General features: G+C 48.8%; 1 protein-coding gene across 3 annotated transcripts in view; it reads left to right on the top strand.

The window, feature by feature from the left end:
- The window catches only part of Loxhd1 (lipoxygenase homology PLAT domains 1), a 150,696-nt gene that overhangs the window by 3,928 nt on the left and 121,410 nt on the right, over window positions 1–25,358 (top strand). For all 3 annotated transcript variants that reach the window (XM_060376894.1, XM_060376893.1, XM_060376895.1), the window contains exons 2-4: window positions 145–259; window positions 6,530–6,610; window positions 8,541–8,725. In XM_060376894.1, coding sequence (XP_060232877.1) covers window positions 145–259; window positions 6,530–6,610; window positions 8,541–8,725 — 381 coding nt within the window. The remainder of the gene's footprint in view (window positions 1–144; window positions 260–6,529; window positions 6,611–8,540; window positions 8,726–25,358) is intronic.

Below are 25,358 nucleotides of genomic sequence, written 5' to 3'. Positions count from 1 at the left end.
GTCCTCTGCAAAAGCAGCGTGTGGTACTGGAGGTAGTCTAGCTCTTGCAGCGGGAGTTCGTGCGGATTTGAGCTTGGTTTAGGATTGTGAGCGTGAGATTGTGGATTCCCTTCCGAGCCTACAATCTGTCTTTTCCTCCTCCAGTGTATGAGGTGGTCACAGCCACAGGGGATGTCCGTGGTGCGGGAACGGATGCCAATGTGTTCATCACACTTTTTGGAGAGAATGGGCTTTCCCCCAAGCTCCATCTCACTAGCAAGTGAGTACCATTTTGCCTTGTTGGGGTCGTGGGATGTTAGTTTGGCTGGCCAAGTCCTAGAACCCCATGGTGGCCTTCTGAACTAGAGAAATGGACAGTTGGGCCACAGGCGTGCGACAAGAATTCTCTGTCAGCAATCCAAGTATCATCCTGGTGTTGCCCAATGCTTTCCTGATAATCCTCCTTTGTCCCACACTAGATTTTGTAAAGAGTAATATCTAGTTTGGGTCTCCCAAGAACTCATGTGTATCTCTTGATGATGGAGAATGAACAATCAGGACCAAGAACCCCAGGTCTAGGACCAGCTTTACTGCTCTGCTCCATGTAACTTTGCCAAAATCTCATGGTCTCCAAGACCTTGATTTCCTTATCTACCATCCTAGGGCCGCTGAGATAGTGAATGCCATGAAGAATATGTGTGAGAGAGCCATGATCTATCCTGAGGTCTCATGGTGGCCAGCATCATACTAAACCTACCTGGGAGCCATGCACACTCAGTCACATGTCATCTGTGTGCATCTGTGTGTGACACACTCGAACCCTTTGCTCTTCTATAACCCCTGAGGGCAGAGACTGCTGTCTTCTCTTTGGTCCACTCCCTCACTCCACACATGCACACACAAGCAAACACAGCAAACCCACAAGTGTACCGCAGAATAAGATTTCAGAGTTGGCTAGGAGTCTTAGCTCACTGGCTTTCGCTCAGCCTGTGCTGTCTGGGCAAATCTGAGCAGCTGGTTTAGAACGGTCTCACTTCTAGTTCTCTTACCCACTGGGTTTCTGGGCAGGATTCTGATTGAGGAAAAGTTCCACAGCCGTTATCTACTGACCTGTTCTACTCCATTCATAGAAAAACGGGGACCTAGGGGGAGTGGCTCACAATCGCGAAGTGTGTGTGTGTGTGTGTGTGTGTGTGTGTGTGTAAGCTTGTCTTTCATTCACATTTATGGTGTAGATATTTCAATTGCCTGCATGGCTCTGTGGCCCTGGAATATGCAAGAGATTTTTTGTTTCTAGACTCACCTGTGCCACAGATTGTGGTCTCTAAGGTTTATGGCCTGGCACCCCCTGGGGGTAAAGAGGGAAGTGTGGAGTGGCCATGCCGGGAGACTGGAGGCTCTGGGCTTTGCAGGGTGACCGGTCTTATTATGTGTGAGAACTGCAAGGGACACCGTGCGGCCGTGTTGAGGTGTGCGTAACACGCTATTTTGTTCATCTCTGCAGAACAGGGTACCCGCCTCCTTGCGCTCCTCACCCTGCATGCGACTCTTGTGGAAGTCTTTCCTCCTGTGATGTGGGCACGGTAACGGGAATGCATGAGATAGTCATCGTTTTGCCATGCACCCTCCCAGAGGAAGGAGATGCCACTAGCCCTGGGCAGGTGGCCGGCTGGTGTCTGCATCTCCAGCCCACCTTTTAAAGCAAAACTATCCTTTTATCTTCGTGTAGTGGGAGCTCACGGTTCTTCCTCCTTTTATGTACCCATAATTCTCTGCTTGTCCGTTTGCCAAACTCCCTTAGGCAGGCCCAGATCACTGATGGTACACACTGAGGAGGGTTGTCACTGGAGTACCCGTAGCCTGAGAGCCTGGCTTTTAGCCTTCCCTCTCAACAGCAAAAGAAAGTCTACCTTGCAGTATGGGGAGTGGGTGGTGTTATGGAGGGGTTGACAGGGCCAGGAGGGCATGGGAGCTGGCTTCTTCAGACCAGCCTAGAGACAGGAGTCTGCACGAGGGAGTATGGGCGGGTGTAGCAGCTGAGACTAGAGAGGGCTGCGTAGGGAGGCAATGGACATGCCATGGAAGGTGGGAATGAGCTTCCTGGGCTTCCGTATTTGCCCTGGGTCAGTAGAAACCCAAGGTGTCACGTTGCCAGAGGGACACCTCACAAGAAAAGACATAACCAATGCCTTCAGTGCTGGAATGAACTCAGATGCTAGAGGAATACAAAGCAGCTTGGAAGAGTGTGGATGGCAGAGACTCTGTGGTGGAGCAGCTGGAGCAGCCGGCGGGCGCCATGTTGCTGTAATGAGGCTGAGGCATAAGGAAAGGCTGGAGAGGCCAGGCTGGAAAGCCAAGCAGTAGATGCTGAGTTGACCGTGACAGCTGATGTCCTCTCACTAGTGAGCATGATGGAGAGAAGCAAGAGGTCAGAATCTGCCCACATTGAGAAACCAAGGGAAAAGACTATTAAAAAAATTGTGTAAGATTCTGCCCATGACATCCCTGCAAACCAAGCTGAAAACTGAGTCCAAGAGGGGGATGTGACTTTCTGAGGGTCTGGGATGCGTCCCTCATGGTAGTAGCTGAGGTCACCTCTGTGTTAATGCAGGATGCGCTGCCTCGGTCTCCCTACACTTCACTGTCTGCTTCTCTTCTGCATACTCAGCCAACTACAAGACAAAACCACTGAGTTACTTGAAGCAGGGGTTATTGTCTGTATGCACACACACACCTGCACATGCACCCACACTGGTACACACAAGCTTGCACACATACACATGTACAGACACACACATACTTGCATACCCAGATGTGTGCATGCACACAAAAACACACACTTTTGCATTTAACAGGCTTCTCCGATAGCTCTTGGCCTTAGAAAGGGTTCACATTGCCCAATGCAGGAAAGTCAGGGCTAGCTCCATCAGTATTAAAATTCAACCTTGATCTTTCCTGGCACCTCTCCTGACCCCTTTCCACAGCCGCTGGTCGCATCTCTCATCTCCTAACTCCTGTTCTCTCTTTCTCTCTCTCACCTTGATCTGAGCACACCCCTGTGCCTTTTTCTGTGTCCTAGAACACAGAATCTCTCATGGTTTAGCAGGGTTCACCCACCACCTAATATAACACGATTTGCATTTCGAGATCTTTGCTCTCTGACTTCTAGGCAGTGAAGATGACATTGTCACCTAGTTTCCCACCTGTGAGTCCTCACCTAGTCTTCGCCCCAGGTCAGTGCAAAGCGACTTCAGAGGAAGTCACCATCTTCTGGGTTTCCTCTTCTCCCGTTGCCCAGGAGGTCACGTGTTTATGACATGGCAAAAAGATGGGATTTCATGTATTTTATGGTTGTTGTTTTCCTGCTAAGAATTCACAGCCGAGTGTGTTGGAGAGTGCCTGGCCTTTAAGTCTGGAGGCTTCGCTAGTGGCTAAAATGCCAGATACAGGCTTTGGGAGGCTCTCTCTGGAGCAAGTCCCTGCTGGGAGGTGACATGGGCAGTGCCCTGAGCTAGACTTTGTTTGGGGATGGTGTCGGAGCCATGGTGGGGCCCCTCCTCCTGCCGGGAAATGCGAGGAACCTACATTTCTGTTTCTGCTGGGATTTCTAATGCAGCCTTAGTCAGTTCTCTAAAGCTTCTGCATCCTTTCTTACTAGAAATGGGCTTTTCAGATCTGTTCCCAGAGTGGATGGGGCTGGGGGTTTGTTTGGGATAGTCCCAGCCTCTCCCTGAGAATGGACAGTTAGGGGAGTTTGTCCACAGCCCTTTCTTCTCTGAAAACACGGCTCTCCTGTATGCAAGGGCAGGTTGGTCTCCATGGAGCACACACTACTGAAGTCTGAGTCACATCTGGGAAGGAACCATGCCCACCCCAGCAATGTGGCCTTGAGCTGGTCTAGAGTGCCCCTGCTGGTCACGCGGAAACCCAGCTGCCTCCCTTTGCCTTCACCATCGGTGGAATAGGATGCGAACCCTCCCCCACCTTGTCCCCTGCTCCCTGTGGTCTATTTCCCAGGTTCCCCCACTGTAGAAGATGACACCTACCATCCGCAGACCTTCAGGGGCTGTTCCCCTGGCAGCCCATGGGCCGAGTTGGGTTTCAGGAGGGGAAATCGCCAAAGCAGATTGTGTTCCTTTGGTAAAATGTGGAAATTCATATAGACAAGAACAAATAAGACTACATAGACTTGGCTTCTAGGTGTGGCATGGTATGTTTGTATAAATTCTCCCACTCACCTTTTTAAAATGAAAGTTGGAATCCTGTTTATTTGATTGCTCTGCTCACAGATTCCATCTTAACATTTTTTAAAAGCTCGTATTTTAAACTTCTTCAAGTGTTCTTAATGGGTACAAAGCATTCAAACATATAGCTTCCCGGGGCATCCGTTCCTTAGGGTATTAACTTAATGCAGAAAACTGTGTCAATTTATTCTAAAAATCTGTTGCTTTGTGCCACGTATTGAAAAAGAAAATATCATTTATTCATTCTTTGTTGTTTTTGTTTCTCATTCACAAAATCCTAACATGCAGAATCGATGACTGTGTGTTTTCCAAGTTATTCCCCAGCTGCCTTGACAGAAGCAGGATCTGGTGTGCCCTGTTACTCTCCCACAGTTGGCGACCCCACATCAGCACACCTCCTCCCCAGTACTGATTTGATTTGGTTTCATCTTCAACTTTCTTTTCCTAGGAAGGAGACTAGATTATTCTTTGGAGGAAACATTGTATCTCCACACTTCAGTGGCCTTGCTTGGCTCTCCTCCTTTCTTCCCTGGACACTCACCCACCTGAGCTCAGACACGTGCCACCAGCCTGCGAGTCTCCAGTTCCTTCCAGCAAGCCTAGACGCTTCCGTCACCCTCCTTCTCCCCTCTCTGTCCCCAGGCTTCTTTTTGGGTCCTCTTTCCCCTGACAAGGCTGCCTTAGTATACATCTTGGGCTCTGCTCTTTTCTAGGACCCCCCCTCCCGAGCCCTGCCCTGCCCTGCCGTGTTCCATCATGCTCATCTCTTAAGGAATCTTCTCCCCAAGGCAGATTGTTCACCAGAGCGGGTCTGTTTGAAGAACCCCAGCTTCTGGGCCCTGAAGAACCCAGAAGGACCCTGTGCCTGACCTTCAGCCTGTGGCCTGGGGAGAAGGCCTCTCACCCCCTCTATTTTGAAGAACACAGATAGCCAGTAAATGTTAATAATAACCATAAGCTGGCTTATTTAGTTTTCCATGGCTATAACAAATACCTAAACTAAACCAACTAAAAAGAGAAAAGGTTGGTTTTGCTCCCGAGTGTTGGAGGTTCGGGTCCATGACCAGTTGGCTGCATTGTTTCTGGGGACATGGCGAGTCAGTCCCAGAGGTGATAGAAGCTGTTCACTCACAGCAACCAGGAAGTGAAGAGAGGAAGAGGAGTCCCCAGAAGAGGAAAAGGGTCCCAGTATGCCCTTCAAAGGCACAGCCTCAGTGACCTGATTTCCCTCCACTAGGCACTACCTTCTTTATGGTGCAGTGTTGGGAACTGAACCCGGGGCCTCATGCATGCCAGGAGAATGCTCTACCACTGAGCTACACTCCTAGGTCCAACCCCTTAAAGGCTTCCAGACAGTGAGTGGGGTATGTGTGGGGTGTCAGGCTTGTAAGGGCTTTGGGAATACATTTAAGGTGTAAACCGTAGCACAGGCAAATGTCTTCTGTGCTTTTCTTTTCTCCCGGCTGTGTGCTGGCCATGGACTCTGGCTGAGAGCATAGACTCATTTAGACTCAGACTCAAAGCTACGGGTCAGAGGGAGCTGCTGGCAGGTCTGAGCTATCAGGGCTGGGTTCCCGGACCACACAGAGGATGAACTAGATGCTAATGTGAGACCCAGGTGTCCACTCTGGAAGGTCCTGGGCAAAGCGCCTCCAGCCTCTGTGTGAAGTACTTGAATTTAGGATGTGCAGAAGCTGGGACTGGCCTGGCCCTGCACTGCCTCATACCTTGGGTGTATTTCCTTTAAGTGCACTGTTTGACAGGTGCCAGTCAGGAGTCTCCTTACTGCTCCCGCCTCCCTGGTTGCTGAGGAAGGGAAAGTTTCCTTTTCTCATTGGAATGACAGGGATACAGGCTGCTATTCAAGGTCTGAATCTGCTCGGTATTGCCATTGCAATTCTTCTCACAGAACAAGGCAGGTGAGGATAAGCTGCAAGGGGGCCTGCAGATGAGAGGCTCCAGGCATCCATCCATCACACCCTCCTTCCTCTTCTTCCCTGAACAGACCCCAGGTCTTCTACCAGCTGGTGGCTTGCATGTCCACACCATGTATTGCCCATGGTGCTTGCCTTAGGGACTCATAGCAAAGATTAAATGGACGCCTGGATGTGAGCCTAGGCACGAGCATGCCCGTCCTTTCCTTCCTCTTCTCTGACCACGTCAGAGAGAATGTTCAGAATGGTAGCTAGTTGCATGTAGCTCTTCCAGTGAGTGTGATAAGGAGGAGGAAGAGGATGCCAGCCTTTGGCTCCGTTCCTGGGCCCATGAGATGTATTTCTGGGACTGACTGCACGTGTCCACCACAGGAGCGAGTCTGCTTTCGAGAAAGCCAATGTTGATGTGTTCCGGGTGCGAACCAATAATGTGGGCCTTATCTACAAAATCAGGTGAGTGTTTGCCTTGACTGCAGTGGTGGTGGTCAAGAGTGACATTTTCTGGATATTTAATACTCATTGGCTGCCCTAATCCCCCATCCCAAATTACTGAACTCTAAGCTGTCCCATTAGAGACTTGCTTGCATGGGTTAGGACAATTTGATACAGTTTTCCACACACTTGAGATATAAGCTCTTAGAGACACTAAATCATGGTAATTGGGAGCAGATCTCTGTGTCCAACTCTGAGGTCTGCTCTGCTGGTTTTCAGATGCAGCATTTTGTACAGCTTATCTTTCCATGCCTCTGCTGCTCCCTCTTCTGTAATAAATGTGCCCCATCTATATAATGCTGGGACTCACTGAGTTGGGGCATAGAGCAATCACTTGCCAAGCACTGAGTACTCAGCGAGGGCTGTGTTGCAGGAGCCCTGGGTGGAGAATTTTCCTGATGTTCTTGCTGGGTGGGTTTCTGTGGACTGTATAAAAAGGGAAACTTCCAGCCTGGCTACGGAGGAAGAGTGTTCAATCACCCTTTTAAAAACCTTTCCTAGTCTCTGCTAACCACCCCTATTCAGGATATGTTTACTTTAGGACCATTTGTGGTCTGGTTGTCTCTAACTGGAGCCTGGACAGGGCTCAAATGCAGCCTCAGTTTAGTCCTAACTTTTTTCTTCCACTTGGAAATTTGGGAGCTGGAGTCCCTTTGCCAGAGGAGTAAGAGGACATAAGGGCCACAGGCACTGACTGTGTGCAGGGAAGGGGGTACAAAAAGAGAGGGGGCTCTTGCAGGGCGGTGAGGAAGGGAAGCTGGCACATGGGAAATGGTCTTTGACCAAAGCCTTGCTCAGTGCCAGACTCTGTGCCTTGGAGAGGTGTGGGCCTCCGGAGAGAACAGGCCCAATGTCTCGGACTTCACTGGACTGTGAGCTTCTGGGATAAAGCTTCAAGTGTGACGGGATGGAACGAGGTGTCCTCTGGACCATGAGGCATCTGGTGGCCATGTTCTGGGGAAGACATTAGACAGGGGTGGGAGCTGCAGAAAGTGGAGGAAGATCTGGAACACAGATTTAGAGGTATCTGTGTCACTGTCCCCCGGTACAGAAGACATGTGGCTATCGTGCACTAAAAATACATCTGGCTTGCACCACCCGTGTTGTGTGGATAAAACAGACACCAGAATTTTAAAGGACTTAACACAAGAAAAAGAATGTAGCACATGCTGCTAAATTTTTTTTTACGTGGTTATGTGGGAGATACACTATATTATTAAAATCAACGCTACCAGCTTCTTCGTAGCATCAAAATCAAGGCTGCTGGAAAAATCTAAAATTGTACGTGTGGCTCACGTGACATTTCCATGGGACACTCTTGGCCTGGATGGGGATCCTTGGATGATGAGAGTGAAAACAGTACATGGGGTGAGAGTCACTAAGAGAGGGACTTTATCAACTCAGAGTAATGGGAGGCGGCAGTTTGCCCCAGGGACCACGTCTAGGGCTGGGGGCTTCTGCTTTCTACATATTCATTTATGCTCTCCCTTCCTAAAGTCTGGATCAGCTGCCTTTCCCACCTTAACTCTATACGCCTCAAGGGGTGATGTATACATACAAGTTGGGACAGAGCAGACAGGGTATAGTGCTGGCATAGACCAAGGTTAGGAAACAGCATAGAACTTACCAAGGCAAGATCAAGATGCTCCTACTGAGAGCTTCAGGGACTTGGATTTTCCCAGGAGAGAAAATACTCCCCTGTTGAAGGGTGACAATATGACTTACTATTCACCTCTACTTTGCAAAATATCCCCACGAATAGACAAGGAACCCTAAAATCAAAGCAAGCAAGGATTGGACCTCTCTCTGGAGGAATCACTGGGTGCCCTCATATGGAAGGGAGAACATCTTGGTTCTGCCAGTGAAGTGGAGGTGTTGGCTTCTCCCCCAGGATCGAGCATGACAACACAGGCTTGAATGCCAGCTGGTTCCTGGACCGAGTGATAGTGACTGACATGAAGAGGCCCCATCTCCGATACTACTTCAACTGCAACAACTGGCTGAGCAAGGTGGAAGGTGACCGCCAGTGGTGCCGTGACCTCTTGGCCAGCTTTGACCCCATGGACATGCCCAGAGGTCAGTAGCTTGTCTGCCCATCATCCCTCCCTGCCTGGGCCTGGCTTCTTGCTGTGCTCTGGAAGCTCACCTTCCCCTCTCACCATGTTTTCCTCTTGACTTGGGCCAAGCAGAATCCCATCTGAGCCAGCCAGTGTTTGTTGAAAGGGAAAGGGACTTTGGGCAGGAGAAGAAAGGCAGCTTCCCTGTGCTCAGCCACTCAGCAGAACAAACATCATCGAAATCACTGGTTTAGCCCTCTGGCGTATGCTGGTGCCGTCTCCAAGACCCACCCTCTGTTCAGCCCATCCTGTCAGAAGGAAGCATGCCCTCTGTCTCCAGCTGTGGCTCTCCATTTCTGCACCTACCTCTGATTTCCCACCTTGCCTGCAGCTTTGAGCACCAGGCCTTTCTGTCTATAATCCCTATCGTGCTAAACATGCAACTTCATTAAATCTTAAAAAAAAAAAGTTATCAAGAGTTTATTTTCTTACAGAGCCAGATTTCATCATTGCACAGAGTTTAGAAAATAGACACATGGAAATATAAAAAAGAATACTTTAGTCACATCACCTGGAAGAACACCACCCACCAGCGACAGATGCGTTAATTTCCAGCCCATTCTGTGCATCTGTGCTATGAAGTAATGGGCTGGTATATCCTTTCTCTATGGCGTGGTTATTTCTATGCTGCTAAATATTACTGAACGTTCTTATGTCTAGTGGCAGAGCATGCTCTAGAGCAGAGGTTTGCCACCTGTGGGTCGTGACTCACAAAAGACCATCAGAAAACATATTTATATTATGATTCAGAACAGTGGCAAAATTACAGTTATGAAGTAGTAATGAAAAGAAGTTTATGGCACGCTGTTTGAAGGGCTGCAGGGTTGGGAAGGTTGAGAACCTCTGTCCTTCAGCATGTCATTCGCTCACTGAATACCTCATCATTGGACATCTGTGGTGGGTCTCTCTTCTAAACAGTACAGCTAAGTGTATTGTTTAGATTTCAAGGCTCTTTCTCTATGATAAATTCCAAAGTGGAACTTCTAAGTCAAACGGCATGTTCATGCTTAAAGCTCTTAAAATGTATTTCATATTGGTGTGTGTGTGTGTGTGTGTGTGTGCGCGTGCGTGTGCATGTACGTACAAATGCAAATTTGCCATAGTGCAAGTGCGGAGCTCAGAGGACAATTTGTCCAAGCTCATTCTCTCCTCCCACGATGCAGGTTCTGAGAATCTAGCTCAGGTCGTCAGGGCTGGAAGCTAATGCCTCTGCCCACTAGTCTGGCTGGAGCTTTTGATGGACATTTCTAAATGGCTGCAGGAAGTAGACATCAGATGGAGCACAGCCCCACAAATGTAATCCTGCCCACACTTAGTTAGTAGAGTGTAATTTTTTTCAGTTGGATCATAAGAAGGGCTCCTCAATGTTCTTTTTACTAGTATGGTTCAATATTTCACACTTATTGGCAACTGTTCACTTTAAACTTTACTAGTTTTTTCTAAATTCTATTATATATTTGAGGTTTACATAAAGTTAGGAGATATTTTATAGAGAGTAAAATGGTTTCTGTGTGTGTGTGCGCACGCACACACATCCATGAACACATGTAAATGAAGCTTGTCTGCTATTGCTCTTTGCCTGTCTTTTCCTTGGGGTGAAATTTTCAGATTCTCCTCAAACTGTACACATCCTGAGTTATTGAGTCTATCAGGGTCAATCCATATCAAACACCATCTTTTCCTTTTCCCTTTTTCTTCCGTTCTTGGCATTTTCCTACTTTCAGCTCCTCATCTTAGTCTTGCTTCGGCCACATGACAGTCTAGGGTAGCGCTGTGGGGAGAGAAGATTCTGGAAGCTCCCCCATTAAGAAAGAACGGCTGCAGCTCGGAGTTCCTGCCACTTCCTCTGAGAGCCAGTTGCAGCCCCTGCTGGCCCAGTCTCACTCACTCACATTCCATCTTTAAGGGTTTCACCTTCTTCAGCCACCACATGCGTTAGTCACCATCTTCCTCACTGGCTTTGTAATGGCCTTGTAAGCTTGTCCGAAGCACAGAGGCATAGCACTTCCGTAAAGAAACACCGCTCTTTAGAGCCAGAAATACAGCTGACACCAGTACACAGCAATGTGCGTGTATCTCTTTAGATACCCCTAGTGCACCAATGCCAGCATCTCCCACCACCTAGTTAGTGAACAGATTCCATCTGGAGAGATCGCACTGACTCTTCCGAAAGTACAGAAAGCAACGCAGGCGTGTGCACAGATGCACGCACACCATCTCTCACCTACCTATCTATCAGAGAGAGACAGACAGACAGACAGAGAGTGAGAGAGAGAGGCTCTCACATTTGGCTTGTCAGCACCTTTTGCCATTGTTGATAAAGCGTCTGGAAACCTGGGAGCATGGATCAAATCACTGCTCAGCTGTGCTGGGTCCACACCCAGGGCAGGTGAGACTTAGGCTTCTATCATGTTGCGATTCTATACTGAAGTCTGAGCAATCCCCAGGCCGTTTTGGATGGTAGTTGCAACATTTTTGCATCCCATCCTGCAGTGTTGAGAGTCCCAATTTCCCTGCACCATGACCAATGCTTATCGTTTTGAAAATAGTATCCAGTAGGCCCAAATTTGTACCGCTTTCTGGTTCTGGTTTGCATTCCCACTTTACATTTTTACATTTCATTTCAGGACTATCGATTCAAATCCTTTGCTCATGTTTTTTTTTTTTTTTAAATTCTTTATTAATTACACTTTATTCACTATCCCCCCTGTGGTTCCCTCCCTCCTCCCATCCCAATCCCTCCCTTCCTCCACCCTCTGCATGCCAGCCCCTCCCCAAGTCCACTGATAGGGGAGGTCTTCTTTTCCTTCCTTCTGATCCTAGTCAATTAGGTCTCATCAGGAGTGGCTGCATTGTCTTCTTCTGTGGCCTGGTAATGCCAATTCCCCCTCAGAGGGAGGTAATTAAAGAGCAGGCCAATCAGTTCATGTCAGAGACAGTCCCTGTTCCTATTACAATGGAATCCACTTGGATACTGAACTGCCATGGGCTACATCTGTGCAGGGGTCTTAGGTTATCTCCATGCATGGTCCTTGGTTGGAGTATCAGTTCTCAGGAAAGACCCCTGTGCTCAGATTTTTTGGTTCTGTTCTTTGCTCATGTTTTAGATATCAAGTGGTTTGATTTTTCTTCTTGTTGCATTTTAGGAGTTCTTTATTTTTTGTAAATATTAACCTCTAATCAGAGATAATATTTATAAATACTTCTCTTCCATCCACAGAGTTGCCTTTCACTCTTGAAAACTGCCTGTTTAAGTGAAGCTTCTTTCTGTTCTATCCTGTTGGTCAGCATGTTCATTCCCCAGTCAGTACACTCCTGTTATATTAAGCTTTGAAATCAGAAAGTGTGATACCTGTACTTTTGTTCTTCTTTTCAACATTGCTTTGTCTACTCAGTATCTCTTTGTAGCCCACTTCTCTTGATTCATTCTGCATGGTCATTAAATGCTCTTAACAATGAACAGCATCAGGATTCTGTTCACCTGGAGAAAAGGCAGCAGCTGCTGCTCTCCAAGTTTTCAGTTCCTGCCCAGGATTCAAGGTCACTGGAGAAACATTCTGGATTCTCCTATCACATCCGCACGTGAACCAGCACCAGTGGGGTCCTCTTGCTTGCTGGCTTCCCTAGCATTGTGCTAATATAGTCCAGGCAGTCATCACAGGCAATTAAGCAATTCAGGCACACGTGGAGCTTGCACAGGGACTTGGCAGCCATCTCCATGATTGTCTCCCACTTAGAGAGGGTACCAGGGGGACCTGGCATCTCCTGGAACTTATGGGAGGCTGGCAGCCACCTCTCCAGCATATTTGCATTTATTATCCCTGAGAACCCAGGCTTAGCCATTCAGCTGCTTCAGAGGTGCTGTGAATTTTCTGTCTTTCCATCTGCCTCTTGGCATCCCTTTCATTATCATGAATGCTTGACTCTCTTCCTGGAAGGTTTCTGGTGTCTTGTCTGGAACAGCCCTCTTACAACCTAGAATCAGAGGGGCAGAGAAGCCATGGAGCCATCTCCACACCTATGGAAGCCCTGGGCCTGAAGCCAAGTTTAGTCTCCCACACTCTGAGACACAGCATCCTCCTTAGCAGCTGCCAAAGCAAGCCTCCAGGGCTGACAGCGTGGGATGCAACTCCCAGGTGTTTAGATATGGATAAATAGCTAAGAAACACACCAGACTGCAGGGATGGCTGCTTGCCTCTTTGACTCTAAGGACCAAATAAGTTTCATATCTCTCTCTCTCTCTCTCTCTCTCTCTCTCTCTCTCTCTCTCTCTCTAAGCTTGGGCCATTCCCAGAGAAACACTAGGGTGTCTTTCCACCCGCTCCCCACCATCTCCCACCTCAACTGATTCCTAAGGTCTTATTTGAACTTCATCTGGCAATAGATTTGTGTATATGGGTTATGTGTGATGTTTCATCCATAAGGCAGCAACAGACAGGCTCTAAGAGCTCTCTTCTGAGAGGCAGAGCTCTGGGGTCTTCTACCACATTTCCACCACTGTGACTTTGGGTAAGTCATTTCTGCCTCCTTACCTTACCAGGAAGCCATACTAGATGTCCCTTGAGGTCCTATAATATGTTGATTTTCTCTCATGCTGTCTTTCTGGTATGTCCCAGACTTCTCACTCACCAATTTCACCTACTTCTACTATGATGTTGTTGTTTCTGGTGTGACATTCTTGGGCACAGAACCTACCCTCAGTCGATAAGTCTGATGCAGAGTTACAAAGGCCAAGATTGCAGGTCCAACAGTATCCCTCCCTGACCCAGGGATACTCAGGACACTTTCTTGAGTCTGAGATGGGGTGTGGGGTAATGCTGAAAGAGGTAATGTAGAGACATCTGAGGTTAATAAGGTTTGACAAGACAGTGGTACCTCTGTGGGTAGATTTGGGGTGGCCCAGCATTGGGTCTCATAGAGTTTGCCTTAGTAGTCTTGACAGCATGAGCAAGACCTGTGTAGGGCTTCCCTTGTCTGGATTTCTTACTGACAGAATGTGGTTACTTCTAGCTTCTGGCCACAGCCTAGGTCCAGCCTACAAAGTCGGACCTACACTCTGAGAAGTAGAGACAATTGTGTCACTTAACCTAGTGCCCATCCCACACCACATCCCTTTATGGGAAGCTCTGCCATCTGAGCATGGGACAGGCCTCTGAGACACAGAGTCACATTCTACCCAGGCTGTGAAGTAGTTCAGTGCCCAGGCTGTGGGAACCCATGTTTAGCTCACGAACGTGTGATACCCGGACCCTGTCATGAGTGGAGGGAGAAGACCCTTGTATCCAGAGGACCCAGGCTTGCCCCGCCCCTGACTCCCAGCTGGTACTTGTTTCCTAGGCTTTGTTAGGAGCAAATCTTCTAATCTTTGTTGGATTAATAGTAGGAACAGCTGCTACTGTGCTGTGTGTGCTGGAAGTCTTGCCACATGCTTCACAGAGACCAGGAAAGAGTTCTCTCAAGAAGCACACACACTTTCCTCATAGACAGATGGGGGGCATCATTTTTATCAGAACTGCCAGTCTAGTTCCTCCCCCCACTTTTGTTATGCTCAACAGAGCTGTCAGTCTGGAGGCTGAAAGTGGCCCAGACCCTCAGGACAGGTAGAAATGGATTGTGTTGGTTCTCACCGCCACCATCTCTTTCTGGCATTTCACAGAGTAACTAGGTTATAACAGCATTTTAGCCTGTGCTATGCTATGCCATGATTGTACATTAAGCTAGATTTGCACAAGGTTTCAGTAAGGCCCCATTAGGTATGGTTCCCGGGATGTATCTGAGGGGACAGACTAAGCAGGGAATGTGGCATTCTGTGCACGTGTTTTTCTGCCATCTCTAAGCTCCCAGAATAAGGACTCATGAGACTCAAAATATTATTTATAAATACCTAGGCCATATAGCTAGGCTCTTCTCTGACTAGCTCATAACTTAATAATCCATTTTTACTAACCTACTTCTGTCACATGGCTGGTTACCTGTGCTCAGGAACCACCTATTTGTCCTCCTCACATCTTACCAGCTGAATCTCCTGTGCCTGGTTCTATCCCAGAATCCCCCTGCCTGCCCAATGTTCCATTCCACCTTCTATTTCCTGCCTCAGCTATAGGCCATGCTTTTTTTTTTTTTTTTTTTATAATTGACAGGCGTTTGCATCCATGCAATACACAAGAGGTTCCTTCTACAATAGGGCATCTGCACGTTATTTTGGCCAGCAGTGGATCGTGACTTTCCAGAGGACTGCGTGGCACCTACACCTATGCCACATCACAGTTGCTAGGTGACTGATGCAAAGCAACAACCGTGAGGCTCTGCCAAGGAAACCAGTAGTTATTCCCTCTCTCGGATTTTCTGGATACCACTGAATGATTAAGCAATTGTACTGGGTATCAGAGAATAATACCATAGAGTAAATGAATTATTACTTTTGAGATCTAAGGCAGATCTTTTAAGGTCAGAAGGCACATGAAATGAATGCTCGTCCCAAGTTCTGGCTCTGGCTTTCCAAAGCCAGTAGCAGTGAGACCTGGGGCTCCTCTCCCATACATGTCTCCTTTGTGGAATGGCTGGACCAGGTGCTCTGGAGTCCAGTAGGTACAGAGTATGGGTGAGTGTAGGGCAGGAAGAGATTGCCTTTGGTGCTTCTCTTCTGCTGTAATTACTTCTCCCTCATTTCTGCACTAGCAGGAGCAGACGCTTGAGCACTGTACTGTTCTCACTTGGATGCTGTGTTTTGAACCTGAAATACCCCCCCCCCGTAGGCTCACCTTTTGAACTCTTGTTCCCCATCTGATGTTGCTGTTTTAGGAGGTAAGGCCAGGCTGGCAGAGGCAGATCACTAGAGCAGGGCTTTGGAAGGTCATAGCTGGCCTCTGCTTTCTGGCTCACTGGGATGTGAACGGCCTCCATCACAGGGTCCTACCTCAGTGTACTCAGCTGCGCTGCTGTGGCCTTCCTGCGAACCCTCGGATACAGTGAACCTGGGAAACCCTCTTCCTTGATGCTGTTTCTATTAGGCCTTGTGGTCACAAGGATTCAGAAGTCACTAATACAGAGGGAGCATCAGTTTCTGTCTAAGGTCATCTGGGGACCTGAGCATGAAGCCTGGGGGTGGCGGGGGCCTTCGGCACCCCAGTGTCTCCCCTCTCCAACACCTAGAACCCTTCTGGTTCTTGTGATTGAGGCCCAGTCTGCAGCTGGTGGCCCCTCAGGAAAGGACTATCTCCAGGCAGACTAAAGACAACTGCGGACGGGCTCTCGGCCTCCACAACATGTGGAGTCTGTAGAGAGAGCCTCTCTTCCCAGCTTTCTTCCTTCTCACTGACATTTCCTCTTCACCTAACTTGCTTGCCAGGGCTCTGCTGGCTGTGGGTGCCGCTTGAGGGTGTATCGTCATTCCTGTAACCCTGTGGAGGGGGCTCCAGTCCCACAACGACAGGGAAAGGGAGGGGGTTGGGGCGGATTGGTGGGAGGGGCAGGCCCGAAGCAGTCACCTCCCCTGACCTCACTCGCCGCCCACCCCATCTGCTCCTACCTAGCATTGCAGAAAATCCGTCTCCGGAAAGAGTGGGAAGAGGGAACCGCTCACAATGAGGCTCTGCTGAGGCATGAAAGAGAATTTCAGGACTAAAAGGGATTTTTTATCTACTCCTCCTCCACTTTACAGAAGGGAAAATGGAAACCCAGGGGAGCCAAGCAACCTGCTGTTGGTCACACAGCGGGGCAGAGCAGGAGCCCTGGGCTCTCGCCTTGCTCTTAATCACATTCATTCAGTGACTCGTTTTGCTATTCCTATGCACCAAATCCTGCGCTCACGGTGGATGTGTGCAACTCTCTCTCTCTATAAGCTTAGAGGCTTAGAGGACAGAGTCAATAGCCACAGTGCAGAGAAGAGAACTAATATGCTTTAAGTGGGTGTGGCTTAGGCTAATAGCATGGTGGAAGTAGAATCAGAAGGACTTCACGGAGGAGATGGAGCTCAGGCTGAATTCGTGGTGGGAAGGAGTTGGCTAGGCCCTCCGCAGAGTGAGGGTCCGCGGGGAAACAATGGGCTGTTAGCTGTATCTCTTCTATACTCTCCGGTCCCAGCATCACCTAGGCTTCTGCTCTTACCAGGACCACAGCCAGCTACAGGCTCCTTCAAATAAGCAACCAGAACCTTTGGAGTAGACATGGAACTATAGGTTTCCTCCACACTTGGTTATTTTGTTGAGTCACAGAAAGGTACCTACTTCTTGGGTGCTGGAAGTCTACCCCTTGGCTTTTGAGTCTCTCCTTCTTCCACCCTCCAGTCCTCAATCCTCCCTCCAGCCTCCTGGAGATCTTTGGTGTCAAAGCCAACACAAAGCACAGGAAGTTGGCAGAGGTGCTCAAGTGTTTCTTTCAAACCAGAGGCTAGGGCTACGGCATTGACAGTAGGTGGCTTTATTCTTTATTTCCAATGACAGGGGGGAAAATGGCCTACAAACTCAAACTACAGAAAAATATGCAAAAAACAAAAACAAAAAACAAAAAAACCCAAAGCATTTCCTAATCTCATTATCCAAAGATAGTAGTAGGCGATTTTTCTTTGGCACTTACTCATGACAGGCATAATTCTTACAAAAAAAAAAAAAAAAAGGAAAGTATTCATCTGTTTAACATCTGCCTATCTATTTACCTATAATCTATCTATCTATCTATCTATCTATCATCTATCTATCTATCTATCTATCTATCTATCTGTCTGTCTATCATAAAGTACATTTAATATTCACAGTGACCTATAAGGAAGGTGTTATTACTACCCCACTTACAGGTGATGCTTCTCGGAGAACAGAAGAGATATTTCTATCAGAACACATGCCACAGTACAGCACTGCTGAGTAAACATGGAGCCAGGGGCGAGCCATTGCCAGAAACCCGTGCCTGCGCAAGATTGCTGTGGCATCAAACCATTGCGAATTTCCTTCCTGTTCTTTTTCCCCCCAAAATTTTGGATTTATAAGTGTATTAAACATAACATACTGATTTATTCTCAGATCTGTAACCATGTTTTGACTCAACGCTGCTGTGCAGTGCAGTCATTTTGGATGTTAATAATAAACTCAGAGTCACCGATAATGCATTGGTATCCCATCATGGACAAAAAAATCAATAAAGCACCTCCCCACTGATATCACTTGACCAAGAGCAGGCTCAGATTTGAATTCTCTACTTGGCTCTCCTCGTATCTTTCACTGTCCCTGCCTGTCTCTTGCATGGGTCTGAACCTGTCAGGCACTTGCCCAAATGCTGTCTTATCTGTCCCTGTATGTCTGTGTCTGCATGTCCATCCCTAACAAAGGATCTTTCTCTTTATTGAACAGCACAGAAAGCATCACACGGAAAAACATTGGGGAACACTTTACCAATATTTTTAAAGTTTTACAAGGGATTACCTTGTTGACTCTAACTGACCACAACTGACCCAGATAACAAAACAAGCCAATGCTATCAACTGATGTTTATATATTGTGTTCAACAGTGAATATTATTCATTCTATAAAAATGCTTCCAACCTACTTCCAACCAATATTTGCTATTTGCAGCAAAGAATTATCATAACACATGTATATATGTACATATATGTAAAATATAACATGCACACGTCAAGGGCATGGAAGAGAGCATAGTTTAAGATTATAGCTATGCCTTTGCTTAGGTTGTAAAGGCCAATTACATGGGAAATCCAAGGCAAGTAAGATTTTTTGTTAACTTGTTCTCTTGAAGACAGGTTAAACAAATGGGCTGAGCACACTACAGAATAACAGCCTTAGAGTCTTAAGGGAGCTCAAGGTAGACTATTAACTTGGTTGTAGGTCCAGCAAAAGTTGCAGTCTCTTAGAATAGATGTTTGTATCCTAACGCCACAGTACAGCATTACCTAATCTAACCATTATTTGAAGCAGCTGCAGAGTAGCCCGTGTGTAGAATGACATCACAGCTCACCCTTCAGTCTCCTGGTTTGGACATTTTAGTATTCTTAAGAATGCTGTGCTTGCTTTAGGCACGCTGGACAGAACCATTCCTTTCCTGTAAACTGTTACGAGCAGAGCTCACACAGCTCGTCTCACAGTTTACACCTGTCCAGACTTCTGCATATATGAGTGTCAATCACTTGACTCTGAGAAAAGCTGAGAAAAGTTCTAGTTTCTTTTGCCACTGGTGAGCAGTGTCTGGGAAGAGAAACCGTAGCAACACAGAGAAGTCTGGGACAATTGGGTGGGGTTCCTGAGGGAGAATGTGTGTGTGTGTGTGTGTGTGTGTGTGTGTGTGTGTGCGCGCGCGCGCGCTCAGAGCAGCGGGTGTGGGAACAAGGGCCAGTGGCCACCAAGGGACATGTAGAGAGAGCTCCGCAGAGCTTGCCTGTGAGCCAGTGGAGGTGGGGAGAGCAAGGTGAACTGTGAGGAACGGAGGCTTCTACACTGTGTTCTAACAGGGCACAGCGCTGCATTGGTGACAATGCAGTGTATGTTAACAGCTTATTGGGAAAATATGCTGTGTATTTATAGAGCTAAGGAGGGGGTAGATGATTGTTCACGAACAACTATTAAAGGCCAAGTGAAATTTTAGTCATTTATTTAACGTGAGTGTGTGTGTACTGGTACATGTATGTGGGTGCACGTGTGTGTGGACACCAAAGGGTCTCTTATTGGCTTGGTGCTTATCAACTAGGCTAGGCCAGCTAGCTGGTAATCCCCATAGCTCCAGCCAGCTTTGTCTCCCAAGTGATGGATTATAAGCACATACCACCACGCTAGTTCTTTTACATGGGTTCTGGGGGCTAAACTCAGCTCCTTATGCATGCAAGACAAACATTTTATTGATTGAGCCATCTCCCCTCTCCCAAGTGATGCTTCAATGCATTGCCAACAAGGCTGTGGTGAGCTGAAACCCACAGCCTGTGTTTGACCATGCAAGTGCCAGTGGGTGCCACGGACACCAGGAGGTCAGGAGTGGGTGCAGTGTGGACTCTGAAAGAGTTGGTGTGTGAGCTGGTACGGCATGTGGGAGCTGCTTGTTCAGATCCCTTGAGTTCAGTTTGGGCCTAACCCTTTCTCAAGTATGAGCTTGGTCAAGTTTCTTGACCTCCTTTCTCCCCGTCAGTCAGATGTGCCACCGTAGCAATTATGGTCTGTAGAGTTACTTTCTTGGACTGTGACAAAATGCTTGGCAGAAACAACTTAAGGGAGGAAGGATTTATTTTGTCTCACAGTTTGAGAGGACACATTCTGTGGTGGTGGGGAAGGCATAGCTGTAGGCAGCCCTGTGGCTTTGCGAGACTACAGTAGCTGCTTGTCATAGGTCACTGCCAGGGAAACAGATGGCTCGGGCCAGAACTGAGACCAAGCTACAGCTGTCTAGCCTTACTGCTACAGCCTTACATATTCCAGCGAGGGTCAGCCAGGTAGGCCCCGCGTCCAGAAGGTCCTACCACCCCTTGAAACAGCTGGGCCCAACTGTTGAAATAAAGGAGCCCAAGGGGGACATTCCACAGACCACAGCAGGGAGGTTACAGGTGTGACCGGCCCTTCAAAGATCCTCAGTTTGAAGAGGCTCTTGTGTGGGTATATCTGTACTAGCAGGCATGCAGAGGCCATTCTAAGGAAAACAGAAAATACTACTATTTGCCAGACTGGAAGAGAGAACGAGAGAGTAGAGAAAGGCATTGTGGGGAAACACAAAGAAAGATCCCTGGGTCTCTGAACACAGGAGTTGCCAATACATACCAGAGGCCATGGTTTGGGGGGTAGAGGGAGAAGATGGCTGAACCTACTAGCGATGGGAGACGCAGGGGCAGGTTCAGGGGCAGGGAGAAGGGTCTCTGGGCCGAATTCTAGGGCCTCTGGCCGCACTGCCGCCTGACCACCTGGTTTCCCTGACCCGCGCAGGGTGGAGTAGCCTTGTCTAGCTGGGAGAGAACATCAGCACCTTCCAGGCAGCCTTCCACGCCCCCACCCCCACCCCATCTCTCCCCCTGCGTTTTTCATGTCCTCCCCCGCACCGCCTGTGATTTCTCCCTTCCAGCGCCTCAGCTAGTGCAAGCTACAGGCTGTGGGGTGAAAATGACACCAGCAGCTTCCCCAGCTCCGCCGCAGTCCCAAGGGCTGGGGCTCCCGTCCATATACACGTGTTCGGGGATGCTTGGAAGGAAGAGAAAGGCACAGTTGACTCTTGGCTATTTCTAAAACAACAACAGTTAACCACGTACAGGCCTCCAGCCTAGGCTTAGTCGGTGTTGGCGTGAGGCATTCTTTTTTTTTTTTTCCCCCTGGGGCCACGAGGCTCAGACGCGGGCATGCACTCAACATGCAGTGGGGCCGTGCCCAGCAGCCTCTCCAAGTTCACCAAGATTTGGGGAACCAGCTCCTCATCCCCGAGCCTTCCCCACTGCCAGGGCGCTCTCCGGAGACGTTTTGTGTCGCTGCTGTGTGCTGACTGTTCCAGACAGTGCAGGGGAGGCTGCGGGGGTGGCTGGCACACCAGGCTTAGCTGCCAGGGCCTGCCAGCTTCTGCCTTTTCGGGAAGCCCACACAGGCGCTTCCGCTGGCCTTCAGGGACAGATTTCCTGTTGGCAGGGTGGCAGCCCTTGTACCTCTGCCTCCAGCCTGCAGAGAGGAAACAGGGCAAGGCCGTGCGCATCCACGGAGCAGGACAAGAGGCCTGGGAGGTACAAACAGACCCTAACTCCCCAGCACAGCTTGGCTGCGGTAGCTTTGGAAGGCACTATGCACTATCTCAAGGCGGGTTCTGCCTCCCTCCTTGTGTGCTGTTCAGAGTCACGCTTGAGTTAATTTGGCCTTTCTGAACTTACACTGACCTTTAGCGAAGGAAGGCTGTTGCTTTGGTAAGGTTGCTGGCCTAATATATATTCGCCCGCTCAACTTTTTCAGGAGACATAGGTTTGTGTGCTCAATACAATTGTCCAACAGATGGCGCCAGAGTGTCTTGAGGCAAGGATTCTTTTTTTGCACAAAGCTCCTGGAAGGGCTTATGGTAACCGGGCTGAACGGACGGAGTCAGTTTCGGTAGAATTTTACAAGTGGCACACCAAATGAGCCAATCACAAGCCAATTCTAGAGCTGGCTCAGGCGGTTCCCACAGCCTGTCCCACGGCTCACTCTCCTTCTCCAATTTGACCCCCCCCCCCCCACACACACACACTTTCTATCTCTGCTCGGCACTAGCTCTGAGCCAAGGCAGGGATGAAAGGCAGGGTGTGTGTGGAGTGAGGTGCACCGGGGCTGAGTGCATGTGTCGTCCTGCATTTCCAGACTTAGCCTCCACTGCGTGCTGCACGGTGTGGGCAGAGAGAGCTGGCCCCGAACTGCCCCGGGGATATGCTCCACCCCTTCAGAGAAAGGAGATAATCCCCAGTCTCCAGAGCCCTAGGAGGCACGGTCACTGGTTAAAACACTTGTCATCCAGTTGGGACAGCCCACTTTGTGACACGACAGCTCTGCTCTTGTCTGAGGACTGAGTGCCTGACACGGACACACACAGACCTGGGAACACACTATATCCCCAAGCCAAACCCAGCTGCAACCTGTATGTGTGGGCAAATCATGACTTAGATATGTTTTTAAATAATTGAAGCCAAAGGACAAATATTACTCATGGTATACAAAATTCTGGAGTTCTAATGAAGCGTCAGTAAGGAAAACTTTACTGGGACCCGGTTGTACTCATTTTGTTCATGTAGTATGGTCTGTAGCTCCTTAAAAAAATCTTTTAAAGAGCTTCCTTGAGGTCTAGCATACACCTGTCCACTTGGCGTAGTTTGATTGCTTGGGGAAAGGAAGGCGAAGAGCCTATGATCACTACTGCAGCACACTGACCGTTTCTGTCCTCCAGAAAGTTCTTCATGCTCCTTTCTGGACAGGTCTCCTCACCCACCCCTGGTCAGCAGCATATGGTTGCGTCTGTGCCGTAGCGGCAGGGTTGAGTCATTGTAACAGAGATGGATTATGTCCTAACTGGCACACGCCAAGTATCCCGACCCCACTTGGGGCGGGGGAGGCCATGTGCATCTTGGAAGAACCTCGGGCCTGAAGGCAAGAGACGGTGACAGTTCACAGCTGCATGACCTGGGCAGGTCACCACACACTCTGAAGCTCTGGTGTCCTTGTCTGTAAGCTACGATGTCAGCGGTCCCTGCCTTTCCTGTATCATAAGACCTCTGGATCACACGACTTCAAAGACGTGCAAGTGCTTTGTAAGCTGCAAAGTCCCACATGCATGCTTAGTACCACTCATCCGAGAGAGCAGGTCACCATGGTGTTGGCCTGGATCTGACCTTCTCCCCTGGGGATCCTCTTTCAGCCCTTTCTTCATAACGTCTTTCTCCTGGCTTTGCCGTTTCCTCCTGACTTTGGGCAGGGTTTCTTCAGGCCTTCTATGTCCCTCCCCTTCATTCTGGACAATTTCATGTTGTCAGGTTGCAAGGTCCTCCATCCAAGGCTGACAACATTTGGCCATCTTATTGATGAGTGGATCTTGGGATGAATTCTACATACAAAAGCTCACGTGTGTTAGTTATTTTTGACTCTTCAGTGACAAATTACAAGCCAGAACTAAAAAAAAAAAAAAAAAAAAAAACTTATGGGAAGAAGATGCTACTGGCTCCCAGGATCAGGGTGTTTCAGCCCATCACAGCCAAGTGGCTGGCTGCTGGTGGGAAGCTCCTCCCACAGCAGCTGACTGGAAAGCAGAGAGCTTGGGTTAGAACCACAAGCGGGTCGCTGAAGGCCTCTCCCCAGAGACACATTTCTGCAACACAGTGGCCACATGTCTCTAGGGTTTCATATATAACCTCCCCGACAACAGCACTAGAATTTAGGGACCAAAATGTGAAGCTGTAAGGGACGGTTCATGTTCAAACCTAGCGCCACCTGGGGGCACATCCGCCCGTGGAGGGAGGCTCCCCTTGCCGCACCGGTTGGTCTTGCTCAGACTTGCTCTTTTGTCAGTATTTCCCTGAGTCACCAGCCAGGGTTTCACTGGGGTGCTGTGCCCTTGGGCCTTGTTTGGGAAACTGGTGACTTAGCATGGAGCTCTGCAGAAGAGGAATGTGTACAAGGAAGAGGCGGAAAGCAGTGAGTGATCCCCATTGGCCATTTGGGGTACTTTGAAATAGTGGCACTGGAAGGTGAACCTTTTCATCCCTGCGGCCACTCTCTTCCTTTCCTTAGTGTGGCCCAGCAGTCACCTAATATCAAAATTCTGCTGTCCAGCTAGAGTCTCAAAACCCCACCGCTGCATAGAGAGCTCCAGAGAGGCCAGAAGACTCCTCCCCGCCCACTGTGTCCACCTCATTTCTTGATCCCTATTGTCACTTCCGCTGGCAAGGCCCTGAAGCTTCTCCCAGCTCTTGGCTCTTGAGCCCCGGCCTTGGCCTGTCTCTTCTTGCTTCATTCCGGCTTGATCTCCTACCTCCCCAGGCTACCTCAGTGCACAGTCACAGTGTTCCTGAAGCCCCATTTTGGCTCCCGCCTCCCAGGCTTTCCTTGTGCTGGCAAGTCACTGAATGGAGATCAAATGGTCCACACTCCCAAAACATACCCTATCAGGCACTTTTCTGATTTTTTTTTTTTTTTTTTTTTTTTAACTGATGGTTCCCTTGGTCTCTCGGCTTCCTTCTTCAGGAAGGAGGAGACGGGTGTGTCCATAGCCTTTCACAAATGGCATTTCTGGCACAGAGTCTCGGACAGATGACTCTCTACTCAACTGTGTGGTACATAGTAATTACTTAGGTGTCTCTAGGGGTGAAGGACTCACCCAAAGGGCTCTCCATTCCTTTGCTGCATTTTTTTTTTCTGTTCAAAAAACTTGAAGAGTTAAAATGCCCTCCTTACGATCTGGCCCAGGCATGTCAATTCTGCATCCTGGAATGACTCAGAACAATCTTTCTACAAATGACTCCCTATGTCTCTTTTCCTACCTCTGCTCCACAATGCCTGTGACCTCCCACTGACTCTCCTTACTGTGAGGAGCTTGGAAACAGCCACCTTGTCATGACCAGCTGCAGTGACCTGCAATCTTGCTATCACTAAGCAGGGTCTTTCTTGCCTTCTGGCAAAGGTGGTATGAGATGCCCACCCCCATAGATTCAAGCATTTGAATACTGGCCCCCAACTAGTGGAGTTGTTTCAGGAGGCTTAGGGGGTGTGGACTTGTTAGAGGCATTACGTCACTAGAGACAGGCTTTGAGAAGGTAAGGATTTGTGTCCTTTCGAGTGTGCTCTCTTTGCTTCCTGCTTGTGGTTTGAGCTGTGAAGTCTCAGCTGTTTCTGCCTCTTGCTGCCTTGATTCCGTGGACTCTGATCCTTCTGGAACCATAGGCCCCCTGCTCCCCCCACCCCCACCAATTCTTTCTTCTCTAAGTTGCCTTGGTCATGGTGTTTGGTGCCTCTGAAACTTGGAGGTGATGAGAACAGAATCGATTGGCTTTGACTAAAGCCTTCCTTACAACCACACGACTAGAAACCCCTCATGAAGGTGCTTTAACCCACTCTCCAGGCAGCTCGAGGCCCAAGGGTCAAGCCAGTTCCCATAGGCTCACTGGGCCTGGTGTCTTC

Source organism: Meriones unguiculatus, chromosome 2 (genome assembly GCF_030254825.1).
Source record: "Meriones unguiculatus strain TT.TT164.6M chromosome 2, Bangor_MerUng_6.1, whole genome shotgun sequence".
NCBI classification, from domain to species: domain Eukaryota; kingdom Metazoa; phylum Chordata; class Mammalia; order Rodentia; family Muridae; genus Meriones; species Meriones unguiculatus.
This window is presented reverse-complemented; position numbering and strand designations above follow the sequence as displayed.